We start from the raw sequence: 17,424 nt of genomic DNA, 5'->3' as shown, positions 1-17,424 counted from the left end.
CGCTTTGAACTCCACCAGAATCGGTTGTCTAATCTCAGCATCCTTGTTCCTTCGAAGATTTTATCAGTAGATCCCAGAACCATGAAGTGGAGTCTTTGCTTGAGTCATATGGCGATATTCTTCCCGAGCCAGACTCCTTAAAGCAAGAGGTTGAGCTTTGGTGCAACAAATTTAAAAAACTTCTTATCACAGAAAAGCCTTCTTGTGGTGTATCTTCTCTTCACGAATGCGACTTCACTGTTTTCCAAATGTTTCTCTTCTGTTGACTGCCCTTGCAACGTTTACTGTCAGTACTGCTACTCCGGAAAGAAGCTTCTCTTCACTTAAAAGGTTAAAAACCAGTCTAAGAAATTCAACGGAACAAGAAAGGATGAGTAGTTTAGCCTTGCTCGCCATCTATAGAGTCATTGATTTCTGCCACAAAAAATTCATAGACGTTTTTGCAGGGAAGAAAAATCGTCGTTTAGATTTCGTTTCTTAGATAGTTAGCTTACTTGACAAAACTCTTGGTCGGCTCTGTAGATTTATTATCTACATAAATACTTAAATATTCGTTTTTATAATGTGATTCTGTAAAAAAAAAAAAACAACTGAAATATACAAAAGTATGCCCAGTGGACGCGTCCTCGTTCGCAAGGGGCGGAAGGTATCCACGGTTGTCCCTTAGACTAAGTCCACGGGAAGATTTTTTTGTAACCCCCTCTCCCCGAACGAAAATCCTTGGTACGACCCTGCCGCCCACCCTAGACCCGAAACTCGTTCGTGTCCAATGGTTATATTATAACTGATTGTAATTGCTGTATTGCTGTTCTAACTAGTATTGCGAATTGTAATGATAAACTGTCACACGAATGGAGTCTTGCTGCAGTTAGATAGGGGGCCACAGTTGGAATTAAATGGTACAAATGTAATTAATGTTTCACTCCCCATTGTCTTTGAAATTTTGTTTTGTTTCTTTTTGTATATTTGCTTGCGCTGTACCCCTTCTATAATTTTTTTATGGCAATTTAAAAATAAATAATTCATCATTCAATGCAGACAAGTTATGCTGTGACCAGCAACGGTTTTAGAGAAGGGACAGATTGGGCACTTGCCCTGGGTGCAGAGGTTTCAGGGGACGCAAAAATTGTTCTTTTTGTCTTTCTTACTCTATTCTTCATTTGATTTCTTTTATTTTCTTATATATTTTTCCTACGAATTTTGTTTTTGACTCTAGGCATTGCTTTATTTATGTTTGTGGCTTGCTTTCAGATATCCCCTTTTTTGTTCATTTTGACTCAAAATTATAAATCTTGCCCTTCAGGGCCTGTGATAGTCAAGCCTACATTTTATTCAAGAAGTTGTTGTCTTTAATACAATAGTATTCATAAAATTGCCTTTTCATTGAATGTTGCTATAGTTTAGGTGATTGCCATAGGTCAATGGCTCTTTTGCATTTAAATTAGAAAAGACCTAAAAAAAAAAAAGAAATTTAAAAGGGGATAAGAAATGGATCAGATATCAAAAAGAGTTTTTAGAAAGGGCTGGTTGGTCTCCAAGAGTAATGTTAAAATTTTAAGTGACCTGAATAGGTGAAAATTTGGAGAAAAAAGGCGTATATTGCTATGCATGAAGAAATGAAATCCAAAGTGAATCGACACTACAATGAATAATAAAGCCAAATTTAAGTTTAGGACAAATAACCGCCAATAGGTCTCCTGTTGCCACCCTCCTCAAATCTCATAAAGGCTTGAATTGTACTTTCATGAAAACTAAATATATTTTTAAAAGCTTTTTTTTATTTGTTAGAACACATATAAAAAGGATATATACTTGTAGTAATAAATTTTTATACCTTATCTAATTCGACAATCATAAACATCAGTGTTTTCTTGCTTTTGAATCATTTTCTCAAGTGTATATTGAATCAGTTGTCTGAATAAAATTATATTTCAAGAAAATTATTTAGTTCTTAAACAATTGTAGTTAAAGTCTAATAAGTGTATACTGAGCTCGGACTTTCTCTTTTTTTTATTACTTGAAAACTGGTATCATCTTGCCAGCCAAGCAAAAGAAAACAAGAAATATGCCATAACTATGAAAGAAAATTACATTAAAGGCAAAGGAAAATAATATAGTTAGATGTAAATAGGTAAAGGTATACTACTACTACTACTAACATCTCACTGCAGCACCAAACCGCCTGAGGCCAACACAGCTATGCGGGCTTTTCAACTATCCTTATCTATTTGAAGCCTTGCTTGTTACACCCTCTTAAGAAGTTCCAATATCTTATAAATCCTTCCCTACGACCTGTTTTCATTTCACCCTAGATGCTTGGCCATATGTTTTTCGTTGGTTGACTTTCTTTTTTTGTGAATTTCAGCTTGTTACACCCTCCTAAGAAGCTCCAATATCTTATAAATCCTTCCCTACGACCTGTTTTCTTTCACCCTAGATGCTTGGCCATATGTTTTTCGTTGGTTGACTTTCTTTTTTTGTGAATTTCATTTCTTGTTTGTATTTAATGTTATTTTTTGTTATTTCTCTATAGTTCGTTTTTGTGTGTGTGTGTTTTTTTTGTGTGTTAATTCAATGTAAAAAAAAACTCTATAGTCAATATTTTTCGTTTTCTGTACGTTCTGCATTTTTTTTTCTGTGTATTTGATTGTTTTTACTCCACATTTTAATACTTTTGTAGTGTTTTTGTGGGCCATCTCAACCTTTTCTCATTATAGTCCTAAAAAGCGGGAAAGAACCATATTTTTCGTAATGCCTACTGTTTGGAATACGGTCAGTCAGACAGGCACCCAAAAGAATTCGTACACACTTGACCTAATTCGTACCTCTTGAAAACATTTAACAAATCCTTCTCCGTTTTTCAAAGCGTCCACGTTTCTGAACCATACATAGTAAAGAGAAAAACTAGATTAAATGTATATGAACTTGGTTTTATTAAAATAAGGGTTTGGATCTTTATTCATTTGACCATGGCTTTGCAGGTGACGGAACTGGCCCCTCTTCGCTCATTGTTGGAATGCCTCAAAGAAATTGCCTTAAAATCTAGTTTTACTGTACCTGTTCTTTGCGATTTTGCAATTCAAATATGTGACGGAATGCATTATTTAGAATCCAAGAGGCTCATTCATAGGTAATTTCGGTATTCATTTTCTTTTCTTTTCTCCTTCTTTATTTTTTTCTCTTCTCTCTCCCTTTTCTCTCTTTAATATTAATAGTAATTTATTTTTAGCCCTCTACAAAACTTCAATATACACGAATGTAATGCACAACCACTAACGACAAAACAATCGGAGTAGTGGATGGAAACAACCCAGAGAAAGAAACCAGCGTTATCAGCTAAAAATAGTATTTAATCTCTCGAATGACACAGAATTATCCGTAGCACCGTATTTACTAACAATGACATGATTACGTTAAGATCAAGGCAAATAAAGTAGGTATTTCAGGTACCGAAAGTAGATCACTCGAATTGATTTTAGTTGCTTCTTCTGCACCAGTGGATACATACAAGACATAAATAAAACGAAGCGATCACAGAAGGTACTATAAAGATGGACGAGCGCTCGACTTTAGTAACGACCACGATTAGCGACGACTTTCGCGTAGCGTATTTGAAGCTTTTGTTTATGTCGACAAGATGTTTTGCACGGATATCTCCCCCATATTAGAGATCTTCATATATAGAGATCTTTTGCACGGATGCTTGCTGCAAATATGGATGCTAAGCCACTTAGGAACATTAGCACATCAGACTGAAGAAAACCCACGTGGCAGTGCAAAACCTGTAGATGGCGGTCTTGCATTAAATACTAGGTACTCACATTTATCAACATTTAGACTTATTCTAATATTAAAAAAATACGAGGAACAAGATCAATCGAGTGGACCAAATTTCGATCTCGTTCTACTAATAAACAAGTGACCATCTGCCTAAGCAACATAAGAGATATTAGTGTAGCCTAGAAAACAGGCAGATTCGATATTAGTCAACACATGGTCATTGCACATCTGGAAATGTCAGAGGCAACGCTATGTCGTCGTCTATAGAAAACTCCCCCATATCCTTTTTTCCCAAACCTTCTGATGAAAATTTTCAGATAGCCACTTTGTTAAAAATGATCAAATATTAGATAACCAAAATTCCGGGGTCGACACAAACCCCCAGAGCCCGGAGGCTAGTGTTTTAAGTTTTGCTAGTGTTTCAGGTGTTTTAAGTAAGTATGGTTGGTTATATAAACTTCAGAGGTGGCTCAATTAAATGGAATTAAAAGTTCTAGTTACCTTTTTATGAGTCAAGAGGGACCAGAGGGCATCTACCCCCCCCCCCCCACATACACACACCCTTGTTTCTCCAAATGCATCTCATCAAAATTTTGAGATTGCCAGTTTGTTCAAGATGGTCCAACGATCAGATAACAAAAATTTAGGGGTCAACACCCCCCCCCCCAGAGCCTAGGGGAATGGTTGTAACTTATGCCCTCAGGGCACACACAACTTTTACGGAAGAAGTGGTCGTATGAACCTCGGAGAGGAGTCAAATGATTAGAAATTGAAAGTTCGAATTCCCTTTTTAATAGTCAAAAGCGGACCGATGGCAACTGAACCCCCCCCCCCCCCAACCAGCCCTCTTCTCCAAATGCGTCCAATTGAATTTTTTTATACATTCATTTTGTTCGAAATAGACCAAAGACCTTATATAAAAAAAAAAAAAAATTGAGGGATAACATAGCCCCCTAGAACCTAGGGACAAGTGTTTTAAATAATGCCCTGGGGGCTTATAAGTTTTTTTTTGTGAAAGGGATGGTCGTATAAACTTTGGAGGGGGTTCATTTGATTGTAAGTTGGAATTTCTAGATCCTTTTTTTAAGAGTCAAGAGTGATTGGGGGACAACACCCCCCCCTCCTCAATGCTCTTTATTCCCCAAATGCATCCGATCAAAATTTTAAGACAGATAGTTTGTTCAAAACAGTTTAGAGTCAAATAACAAAACTCAGGGGTCGACACCCCCCCCCCAGAGCTCGGGGGAAGTGTTGTAGGTTGTGCCCCGGGGGCAGATAAGGTTATATGTAAGGGGTGGTCGTATAACCATCAGAGGTGGCTCATTTTATTGACAATTGAAAGTTCTAGTTACTTTTTTAATAGTCATCAAAAGTGATTGGCAGGCATATATCCACTCCCCACACCGTCTTCCCCAAATGCACCCGATCAAAAAAATTTTAGATAGCCATTTTGTTAGTCCAAGGGTCAGATGACAAAAACCGGGGTTAATATAACCCCTCCCCCCTCGAAACCCGGGGGAAGGGTTGTAACTTATACCTCGGGGGCATATAAGGTTCTTATAAAAGAGGCGATCGTTTAAGCTTCGAAAGGGACTCAAATGATTAGAAACTAAAAGTTATAGTTCCCTTTATAAGAGTCAAAAGTGATCCGACGAGAAATAGCCTCCCCCCACCAACCCTAAGGTGATAAGGCTCCAATAATTTTTCCCCAGAGGCACTTCATATGGGAGGGATTGTCGTATAAACTTCAGAGGGGGCTCATTTGATCTGAAATCGAAAATTGTAACGCCCTTTTTAGCAGTCAAAAGTGATCTTAGGGCGAATAGCCGCCAACGCCCCTTTTTCCCCAAACGCATCCTATAAGAATTTTAAAGATAGTTCAAAGACCAGATAACAAAACTCCGGAGTCAACACAAACCCCGAGGGCCCAGGGGCAGGCGTTGTAAGTTATGCTCAGGGGGCATATATGGTTCTTAAGGAAGGGCTACTCGTATAAACTTCAGAGGGGGTTCATTCGATTGTAAATTGAAAATTCTAGTTCACTTTTCAAGATTCAAAAGAGATTGGAAGTCAACTACCCCCCTCCCCCCACGCTCTTTTTCCCCAAACCCGTCTGATAAAAATTTTGAAATAGTCTCTTTTGAAAATAGTTCAATCGTCAGGTAGCAAAAACTCTGGGGTCGACACAACCCCCAGAGCCTAGTGAAAAGCGTTTGAAGTTATGCCCCGGGTTCATATAAGGCAATTTTAAGAGTCAAAAGTGGTCGGAGGGCATCTACCCTCCCCCCTATACACCCTATTTCCCTTCAATACATCCGATACCTTTGAAATAGTCCAACGATAAGATAACAGAAACTTCAGCAACAAATACTGCCCCTCCCCCAGAAATCGGGGGAACTAAGGGTGTTAACTTTTGTCCTGGGGCATCTAAAATTTTATGGGAAAGATAAACTTCGAGTGGACTCAATTAATTAAGAATTCAAAGTTCTGGTTTCCTTTTTAAGAGTCAAAAACGATCCGATGGCACCCCCCCCCCCCAGCTCTTTTCTCCTATTGCGTCTGATAAAACTTTTATATAACCGCTTTGTTCAAAATAGACCATAAATGATATAACAACAACTCCAGGGATAACACAGCCCCCCCCCCAGAGCACGGGGGCAAGTATTGTTAGCTATGTCCTCGGGGTATATAAGGTTTTTATGGTAGGGATGGTAGTATAATCTTCGGAGAGGGCTCATTTGATTTTAAATTGAAATTTTTAGTGCTATTTTTAAGTCAAAAGGGATCGGAGGGTAACCAAACCCCCTACCACAAGGCCTTTATTCCCCCAAATGCATCTGATCAAAATTTTTGAGATAGCCATTTTGTTCAAAACAGTTTAAAGATAAATAACAGTAACTCTGGGGTTTGACATACCCCTCTCAGAGCCCGGGTGAAGGGTTATAACTTATGCCCGGGGCAGATAAGGTTTTTGTGGAGGAGGTAAACTTCGGAGGGGACTCAAATGACTAGAAATTGAAAGTATTAATTCCATTGTTGAGAGTCAAAAGTAAGCTGATTGTAACTAGCTCTAATATTCAGTTTAATTTTATTAGTTCTTTCCGAGATTGTTCTAGACAGATATAGCTGCACAAGAATTGGATACTGCCCCCTTCCCTAAATGTAAAAGTCTAAAGCCTTCTACGTCATTGGTGCTTCATGGAAAACAAGTTATGTTACAAATATTTTCTTTTCCAGTTATTACAGCATTGAAAATGAAAGTAAGATTAAAGTGAAATAAAATCTTGAACTGATGATCTTTCAACAGTTAATAGCATTATATCAAACATTTAGTTTTTTTTGTATTTTCCAAGACAATTCAAGACACGTATAGTTTTCAGTAAAATGACGCAGTAGGTTGAGATGATTTGAGAGAAAGAGGTAGAACCCAAACTTGTGTTTGTAGTAATTTTCGTTCGTTCCAAGCTTGAATTGCATATTCAATTTAAGGTTAACTCGTTTTTAGATGTATTTATTCATTTATATTATTACCTATTCTATGTTTGTACCTATTTCTGTTTGTTTTCGGTTTCGATCACACAGATTCAAATTATTGACACAAGGTCATATCTCGTGACAATTCACTAAATTTTTTTTAATATGTGTGAGCAAAAAGAATATCCTGCAATCACATCCTTTAGTTTGATGTGATTCAAAATAGATGTACTGGCTAAAACCTTACCGATTGTTTGAACGATAAGGCTTTTATGTTAGAAAAATATCAGGTATATCCTACTTTCCCTGAGGGAGATGCTGGTAGGGTAAGGGAGGTGCAATTCACCCCTGAGGATAGTCCAAAGGTCTCTTCATGATAGTTGAGCGTTTTAGGCTTCAAAACATAATTTTTGGAGTTTCTATTTCAACCCCACGAAAAAACATTCTGATACCTCTGCTCCTTAAGTGGTTACTGTGTGCTCCTGTGGTTAGTAGCAATTTTCTTGTAACTTTTCCTTTGTTTTATACATTTATGTTGCTTCTGTCGTTTAGCCCTTGTCTTAATAGACACTTCAGTCTTAATAAAAGCAACAGAATGGTAAATAAAAAGGTTTTTAAATCTAAAGTTTAGTATTCTTTAAAGGTGTAGGTAAAACATAAAACGATGCAGTTGTTTGCCTTTTATAAAAAAAAATTAAACTTTTTCCACAATGCAAGTTCTTCAAAGAAAAGTAAAGAGCTCCATTAAGACGAAAATCAGCAAAAATAATGTCAAATAATCTTCTAAGCGTAAAACTGCCAGTAATCAATATCAATAAATAAATAAAGCTCAAAATGAACAGAGATTACAATAAATAGCCGGGCCAAACTCAAAATGAGCAAAAAATAAACTGAGTAGGGCTGATAACCCCCATGTCTTCTCAAGACCAGAATATAATTCTGCCTTTACTAAAAAAAAAAAAAACAACATTGACCGTGGATGTTCAGTCTAATTTATACATACTTAAATTTATTTCTTAAAGTTTTAATTTTTTTATTTAATATAGTAAAAAAAGTGAAAACGTTTAAAATTTGTTTGGTTTTCAGTAAAGTGCAAATTGTATTCTGGTCTTGAGAAGGCATGGGGGTTATCAGCCCTCCTCTTGTTAATTTTTGCTCGTTTTGAGTTTGACTCAGCTATTTATTGTAATTTCTCTTTGTTTTGAGTTTCATATTCAAAACGAAAAGCCATTTTGTTCAACGTAGTTAGAAGGTCCGGAAATTGCACCTTTGAGGATGACAGTCCCATTCCATAGCGCTTTAAAAGTTTCTACGACAACTACTTCTATGCGAAGTGGCCTAGTTAAAAAAAAGAAGTAATACATTTTGCCCACGTCGTTCTTTGTTTAGGTAGCGCTATTGCGCTGCCTATGATGTATATACTACTTCTACTACTACAAAAAGCCACTGTAGCACCAACCTGTCTAAAGGCCAACACAGCTACGCACGCTCCTCCTTCATCCCAACCTATTCAAAGCCTCCTTCTTTACACCCTCCAAAGAAGTTTCCATTCCCCTTAAATCTTTACCTGTGATATCTTCCCATCCCACTCGGGAGGAACATGCTTTTTGTTTGACCCTAAACGGCTGCCTGACAAGGATGATATTAGCCAATCTGGCATCCTTCATCTGCAGAACCTGTCCTTGCCATCTCGACCTTTCTCTCATTGTCGACCTACAAAGCAAGATTGACCCACATTTCTTTTACAATTTGCTGTATTATATACTGTCAGTCAGACGGGTACCCAAAACAATCCGTAGGTGGTTTCTCTAGAAAATATCTAGCATCATCCTCAGTCTTTCGGAGTGCCTAAGCTTCAGAACTATGCCTGACCACCGTCATTACTGTAGCTTCCAATATTCAAATCTTGGTACGAAGATGGGACAAACCTAGCCAAGGGGATTGGTGCGCTGGATCCTTTGTCCGAGAGGGTGAGGGCTCGAATCCTAGTGTACCCAATTATTTGGTTTGGGACGGGGTCAGTGTCGTGACTCTTTAAGGTCAGCCAGAGTCGACCCAGCTCTAAATGGGTACATGGAAAAATCTGGGGAAGGTAAACAGGAAGGGCGTGCTAAAGCACTGGATGGATGGCCCCTAACCCCCATTGCACCACCGGTAGGGACTGCAAAGTCCAATGCCGTATTCTTTACCTTTTTTATTTTTTTTTTTCAAATGTGATAAAAACTCCCTGATCCTTGAATATTCTGCTTTTTACATCGTCACTGCGCCCACTGTCTTTTTTAATAATACTACCTAGGTAAGTGAGGTGTCCACTTGATCGATCCTCTCGTTACTCAACATAGCCTCTTCGTGTTCACTTATTCCGAGTCTTAGCGACTTATTTCCTTAATATTAATTTTCAACCTTATTCTTGCCCACCCACAAAATTCATTCATTTTGATAATATTCTCATCTGGGATGCTCACATCATCAGCATAATCTAAGTGTTGGGGATTTCTTTTTTCCAATTGATAACGCGTTCTCCCATTGCCTTTGCTGTGCTCCTTAGGACAAAGTCTATTAAAATAATGCATACAAACGGGGATGGGACACAACCCTGCGTAACTCTTCATTTATATAAATACAATATATAGGCTATAAATAAATAAACATTAATAGAATGTCATGTATGGGACTATAACTAGTGGGAAAATACGGGGCACCTAATGTGATTAATTGATCGAAGCCTATATTTAAATATTATTACTGATTTATAAAGCATGGAAACGTCATTGTAAGGATAGTAATTTAAAGCTATAAACAACCCATAAATACCAAATAGATCACTATCTATGGCAATACTATCAGGTCACTATCTATAGAAGATACCTAATTATCTGTTCAATTTCACTGATAGATTCATAGATTGAACTAATTAATTTTTGCTGGATGTTCTTTAGTATTTTGTTTCGCGAATGAGTGGAAAAAGAGTCAGGTCTATGTATTTAATTGTGTTTGAAATTTTAAAGTTTATTTTATTTTAGAGACCTGGCTGCTCGTAACATTCTTGTATTTTCCAAGAATAAGGTCAAAATATCGGATTTTGGCCTTTCACGTGCCTTAGGTGTTGGAAAAGACTATTATCAAACCAATTTCAACGTCAATCTCAAACTTCCTATAGCATGGTAAGTGAATTTAAAGCAATATGTCTCTTTTTTATGTTTTTTGATTGGAGAATTATTTATTATATTGTAGAAAACCTGTATCTGACGTTGTAGATGGCGTTAGCGCTGAATAGCTGCTTTGCACCCATCCCTAGCTTAGCTTGTTAGTGCCAGTGTTCCTAGTTTCTTGCCCTGGCAATGTAAATAATCAAAGACTTGACCCTTCTGACTTTGTTTAGTGTGGTATCTATGCCAGTCATAATCGAAAAATCGATGATTTACGAACTTTATTTACTTCGACACGTAGTGGCGCCATCTACATTCACCACTATCGCAATTTCGACTCCTAAAAGGCCACCAGATCGCCATGTTGTGATGTTGCCGGAAACCACCTACAGATTCACACGCAGAGGGAAGCGGGGAGGCAGGAGGTATAAGTGATATTTTATCCCAGTGCATGTTTCAGGTCTGTCGACCAGATTAAAGACTAAACAGATAGTTATACTGCAGACACTCGTAAAAATAAACTTTCAGACGCATTATAAAATCCCACCGACTCTCACGCCGTGGTATGCTGATGTGACTATTTCTGCTGATTCCAGCGAAAATCCTCCTGTTTTATGTCCTTAACTCCTGTCTACCAAATCGCAACTTCCCTCTGCTCTCATGACCGACACCCGCTCCTTTACTAATTAGATGGACGGACTAGAAGTTTTTGTTACGAGAATCCAGTGTACCAATAGCCATCGTGTCTGAATTTTGGGATATCACAAACTATACCGGATATATCAAAGGGTATACTTGTTTTTTTTTTTAAAACCCGCCAGGATAGAGGCCTAAGCCGCAGAGATGGTGGTGCCGGACCATGACATAGTCTGAACTGAATGTAAGCCTTTTCAACTGCCAAAGAAATTTTCGTTCCTGGTTGTTGCATCTGTCTATCCTACAAGTGCCAAAAACAGAAAGGAGGTTGTGATTTGCTCGCAACCCTGCCTTGATAAGTTTCGACGCGTAATTGCGGCTCCTGCCTTTATTGTTGGAGGCGACTTGAACCAGACCAAAAATCAGTGGGTATCCAATGCCCTTGATCTGATACAAGTAGTTGACATTCTTACCCAACAAAGTGGCAGCATGTTAGACCTGATATTTACCAATGTCAGTGAATTTCCTCTCAGTGGACCCATTGCAAACCGCCGATCGTTTTGTAATCCTGCTACAAGCGGAGAAGAACATGCCGAAACCGAAAAGAAGCAAAGTGACAGTTCGTTCACTGAACCGGGACTCTATATATGCCTTTGGTCAGTGGATTGGTAATTACTCATTCGAAGAAATATGCTCAATCACTGACTTGAATCTTAAGGTTGAAACACTCAACTCCCTGCTGCTCGAAAAGTTGCATGAATTTTTCTCGACTAACTTAGCGATCTGAAGCGATTGATCAAACTTAGATGCCGCCTACATAGTTCTGGGTCTATTTCAGTTGCAAAAAAGTTATGGAACCACATTCTCAGTGTCAGTAGACATGCTAAAAAGAAGTATGTTATTGAGAAAATTGTCCCCCTGCTTGATAGTGATTCGTGTATAGGCATTCGGCAGTCAAAAAGATGACCAGAAAATCTGTTAATAGTGAGCTATGGATGCTGAAAACAGATGAGCCTTTGATATCAGCACAAGAAGTCAATTCTTTCTTTACCGAAATCTGTACCGCGTATACATCATTGAGTGAGGTTGAGTTGAATACTCTGATAAAAGACTGTGAATGCGACGAAATCAAGCAAGTTTTCGAGTACGAAGTTTACAGGGAAATACGAAAACTGCGAAATAACTGTGCTTCCTATCCTGGCAAGTTGCCGGTAAAATTTTTGCGTTAATACGCTATATTTCTTCCGAAACCTCTAAGTTCGGTCGTTAATATGTTTCAATGATCAGTCGTTCCCCCATTCTTGCAAACTAGCATATGTGCGTGTCGTTCCAAAGGTTAAGCATTTAAAAAGCTGTTATCAGTTAAGACCCATTTCAATCACGCCAAACCTTGCCAAAGTCAGTGAGTCCTTTATTTACCGTGAACTTATGTCGCAAATTGCAGATTCACTTGACCTGTACCAATATATTTCTTTAAAAGGATGTAGTACCATGGTGTATTTGGTTAGGCTTTATCACCTGATCGTTCAATTACAGGAAAGCATTTAATTTGATTGAGCACCTCGTGGCTGCTACGAATCTTAAAAGAATGGGCGCACGTAAACATATCATACTGTTTATTATTGATTTCCTACGTTCTTGGTACCAGCGAGTCTATGCCCTCTTTCTCGGTGATCTCTACTCTAACTGGGAAGAGATTACATGTGGATCCCCTCAAGGCACCAAATTGGCCGCTTTACTTTTCCTTACGGTTTTAATTATGTTATGGTCAACATGGATGACCGATTCAAATACGTAGTCGATCTTTCTGCGTTTATTAATTTCACAGTAGATACAATCCAAGCTATGCCCCAATTCAGCCTTGATCTTTTAACAGAATTCAAAGAAGAATGTAGTACAAATAGTTTGCAGATCAACGAAGGCAAAACCAAAATTGTAAGATTTAATCCGCTGAAACGAGATCTTGTTTGCCTAACTCCCTGGTTTCCGCTTGTGTAGTCAGCTACAGTCCTGGGAGTTAATTTCAGCGCCGATCGCTCATTTAGTGCTTATGTTCAAGGGCTAGTCCAGAAATGCAACTCTGAACTACGGTTTTGATTTCAATCTGTTGATTTAATGGCATATCTAACATATCTAATGATTTTACGGCATACCTAACATATATATTTCCTATACTATAATATGCATGTCCCGTTTGAGGGTCTCAGATTCAGAATATTGAATATCTAAGTGATTATGTGGAAGTAGTCCACGAAAGAGCAGTTACAATCATCCTTGGAGAAAAATTTGTAGATTATAAATCTGCTCTTGAGTTTTTAAAGATTGAAGCTCTTAGAGATCGCAGGTTTCAGCTGATAATGTGTTTCGCGCAATTTCTCCTTGCTAGCCCCAAGCACCGACATTTTCTACCCCCTGCTGCCAACTCAGTAGTTAATACCAGATAGAAGAACAAATTAGTGCCTGTGCCTTGCAGAACTAATCGAATTATCAATTCATTCCTGCCTTTTTTTTGCCAGTGCCTATAACAAAATGCCAAAGGACTAGGTTTGTAAATGACAGAGACATTTAGTTTGTGATTCTCATTTTTGTGAAAATGATTTTTGATTTCTTGAAATTATCTGAAAAAACACTAACATAATAGAAACGTCCAAATTATAAGTATTAAAAGACAAGGGTGGCGACAGGAAATTTTCGGGGAGGGGACAGGGAATATATATCAGGATAATTTTTTTTCGGTAGGAATAAGTTTATTTTTAATTACTTCTTGGAAAGAAACTATTAAATAAAAAGAGCAATTAAATTGCCTGCAAAATGAAACAAAATGCAGTAAATTTTAACGACAACGATTCCTGGCAAAAAGATAAGTTTATTTAATCAATAATGTATTTAATTATTATGCATTTAATCTTAAAGAAAATCAAACTCAAACCAAAATTACAGAAAGATTTATTGCTTCCATAGATTATAACAGATGTAAACTTGTCCTTATGCAATTTTCCACGCCTCAGAATAGTTTACAAAAGGAGTAGAGATACTCAAAAACCATCCTGCCTGCATAGATACCACGTTTTTATTGTATAGCGGCCAAGTAAAATGTATTTCTTTCATAACAGGACAATTCTCCCCCTGAACTTAGATCCCTTAAATATTCAGACATTAAAAAATAAAAATAAAATAAATAAAATAGCGAAAGAAAAGCAAAATTTAAACTTACTATCCAGATGTCAAATTGACCCTCTTTCTTTTTATTGTCCTATTCAACTAAATAAAATGAACAGGTTCAAAACAATTTTCGTCACAAGAGAATCTTATCAAATAGTTAGTGATAAAAAAAAACTGGGAGCAAAAAGTGACTTGGACCAATATTCACCAAATCTAGAAATGGAATTCTCGTTGCAATTGCTACACCGGCAGTAGGTCATTGACTTTTTATGCTGGTTCTAAATATATAAAATTCTTTCAGTTTATTGTTACCCAGACAACACCAAAAATCTGAGGAAATTTACCGGATTTTTCAAGAAAGGGGAAACACTTCAAACAAGCAAGCAATCTTATTGAAAATCCCTTTATTAGATACATCATATCAGAGAACCCCACCGTAGAGGTTTCGAGCTCCATTCTTCAAAGTGTGGAATTTTTTTTCAGAAGAAACGTCGTCTATGTATGTTTATTTGTTTTGTTTTTTCCCAGGGACGATTGTATCAAACTGAAGTTCCAAAATAATTGGAAGAGAGCTCATTTAAAAGTAAATTTAAAGCTGTTTTTAAGTGACCATATAGATTGAGCCAGGGGAAGTCTTGTTTTCTGCAACTTTAGGGCACCAAACTACAACTTTACCCCAAAGAGGACGAATTTGCAATCAATTTAAAATTCTGAGAAGAAAAGTATCAATAACAATATTGTAGACTTCCCAGTTGCAAAAGAAGTAATGCCACACGGTGGCAGTATTGGATCCAACCAAGTTGATTCGCTTTATTGGTAATGAAATTAGGCTGCGTTTGGATATCTGTAATTGCGTGTCAGCTATAATGAAGGGGGGGGGGGGCATTGTTTAGGTGGGGGTAGGGTAGATTCCTAAAAAAGTACGTTTTGATGGACAAACTGCTTACTCTTCAAGAGGTTCCATATAATTGTTGAAAGAGGTAAAGGGGAAGTAGGAATTAATTAAAATGTTTCTCTATACAGCTAAAATGTTACATTCCCATATCTACCAGCACAGAGGTGGAAAATGCAAGGCAGGTCATCATCAGCCCCAGCAGGAAATTTCTTTGGGGTGGCAAATACTGCTAGGAACTTAGTTTTCATCAATTTTAAATGGTAATTTTTTTCTTTTTCTGTTTTTATGGAGTACTCTAATGTATTTAAAAAATGTATGTAAAGTGTTTATCCACAAAAATATCCTATTGTAGAGATTTTAATGGCTTCAGCAATATAGAAGATCTTCTATATAACTGATAGTTATATAGAAGAATTTCAATCCATAAAAACAATAATACTCCTTTTCATCCAACCAAAATTCTTTAGTAGTAATATTAGCATAAAATTTTTACCAAAATTACTATTCATCGCCAATTTTTTTGGTATATTCAAATTTTATCCAAAATAGGAATTGCATATATGAACGTAGGACGGTACTAATCATTGTACAATTATTGATTTACGCATTTTAAAAGCAATTAACCAGGGATTTAAGGGACCACTACCGCAAATTTCATCTTGGTTAGGCCTGGGTATCATTTGAAAAACAATCAGAAATTAAATAAAAAAAAGAAAGCTCTTCAACTGAAAGCAAGGAACAGTTTTGAAGCCTATTTGAACAGATTATTCTTTATATGAAGGGGGTCGTTTCCTTTTTAGCTCCTTACTCTTGACTGTGAAGTTTCCCTTTTTTTTTATTTCTTAAGAAAATTTACAATTGGAAAAGATTTTTTAAAGCACTAAAAAACTTTTGTTTAATGAGCAAGGAGTTGAGAAGAAGGCAGTCCCCCTTACATGCAGAGTAATTTATATTTGCTTTAAGTTTAAAACTTGCTCCTTACTTTACTCCTTACATTTCATGAAACTATAAAGCATATGAATACATCATGAATACAATACTTTTGTTAACGCAGACAAATGATCAATACTTCAATGATCTGGATTTTGATGGGTAGTCAAACAGCTCGTGGTAACGAACTGTAAGGACAGACCCGGCTCGATAGTAACCGAAACTCTAAAAAGCAGAATTTGGATACCAATAGATGGTTTCAAGCTCATATTTGCAAAAATGTGGAATTTTATAATTTTTGCAAGAAGAAAGATCATGGATGCGTGTCTTTTTTTCTTTTTTTTCAGGGGTGATCATACCGACACAGTGGACCTAGAACGTCGGGAGAGGGAAATGAAAGGTTCTAGTGCCCTTTTTAAGTGACTAAAAAATTGGAGGGCAACTAGGCTCCCTCCCACGCCACTTTTTCCCAAAATCGTCCGATCAAAATTTTGAGATAATTTTTATTCAGCGTAGTTGAAAGGCCCAATAACTATGTCTTTGGAGATAGAATAACCCCCCCACAGCTTCTGGGGAAAGGTTTTTAAGTTATAAGATTTTCTTTATATGTCTTGCTTTCTCTTTACCGATTCAACTTCACGCATAGAAATTTTAAGGGTAATTGTCCGAGGTACATTTTCACCAGGATTGAATTGTCCAGAGAATATTCTATTGGAAAGGGGATCTTTCCGTGGAGGTATAGCCAGGTGTCATGGCGTTATTTAAAAAACAATCAGAAATTAAATACAAAAAATTTAACTGAAAGTAAGGAGCAACATTAAAACTTAAAACGAACAGAAATTATTATCTATTTGAGGGGGGTTTTCCCCTCCTTAACACCTCGCTCTTAACGATAAAGTTGAAATTGTGTCCCAATCCTTCAAAAATGACTCCACAAACACATGGGTCGTAAAATTAGAAAATTAGTAATTTTTTTTATGTGCTAAAAAAGTGTAGCGTGAAGAGCGAAGTGTTGAAGAGGGGCACATCCCCTTTCACATACGTAATAATTTCTGTTCGTTTTAAGCTTTAATGTTGCTCCTTACTTTCAGATGAAAAAAAACTTTTTTTCTTATTTAAGGAAGCTTAGAGATAAGCATTTTTCTAAAGGCAATGGACCAAGTATGTCAATTAAATTAAAAGTATATAAAAACGAAAAAAGTAAGTAATACAAAAAAACAAAACAGAACAATAGCCTATTTACAAAAACTAAGATATAAACTCCCAGCATTCAGTTCCGTTGATCAATGCCGAAGCGTTCGTGGTAACGAACTGTAGTAAGGAGCGACCCGACTCAATAGTAAACAAAACTCTAAAAAACAGAATTTCGATGCTAAAGATATATCAAAAGAATCGGAT

The 17,424-nt window shown here is 37.0% G+C and overlaps 1 protein-coding gene across 1 annotated transcript in view; it reads left to right on the top strand.

Moving 5' to 3' along the window:
* LOC136030483 (activated Cdc42 kinase-like) overlaps positions 1 to 17,424 on the top strand; it is a gene marked incomplete in the record, with an annotated part of 105,846 nt that overhangs the window by 23,878 nt on the left and 64,544 nt on the right. The window contains 2 exon segments of the mRNA XM_065709501.1: positions 2,982 to 3,130; positions 10,278 to 10,418. Of these exon segments, the coding sequence (XP_065565573.1) occupies positions 2,982 to 3,130; positions 10,278 to 10,418 (290 nt within the window).

This window comes from Artemia franciscana, chromosome 8, assembly GCF_032884065.1.
Source record: "Artemia franciscana chromosome 8, ASM3288406v1, whole genome shotgun sequence".
Lineage (NCBI taxonomy): Eukaryota > Metazoa > Arthropoda > Branchiopoda > Anostraca > Artemiidae > Artemia > Artemia franciscana.
This window is presented reverse-complemented; position numbering and strand designations above follow the sequence as displayed.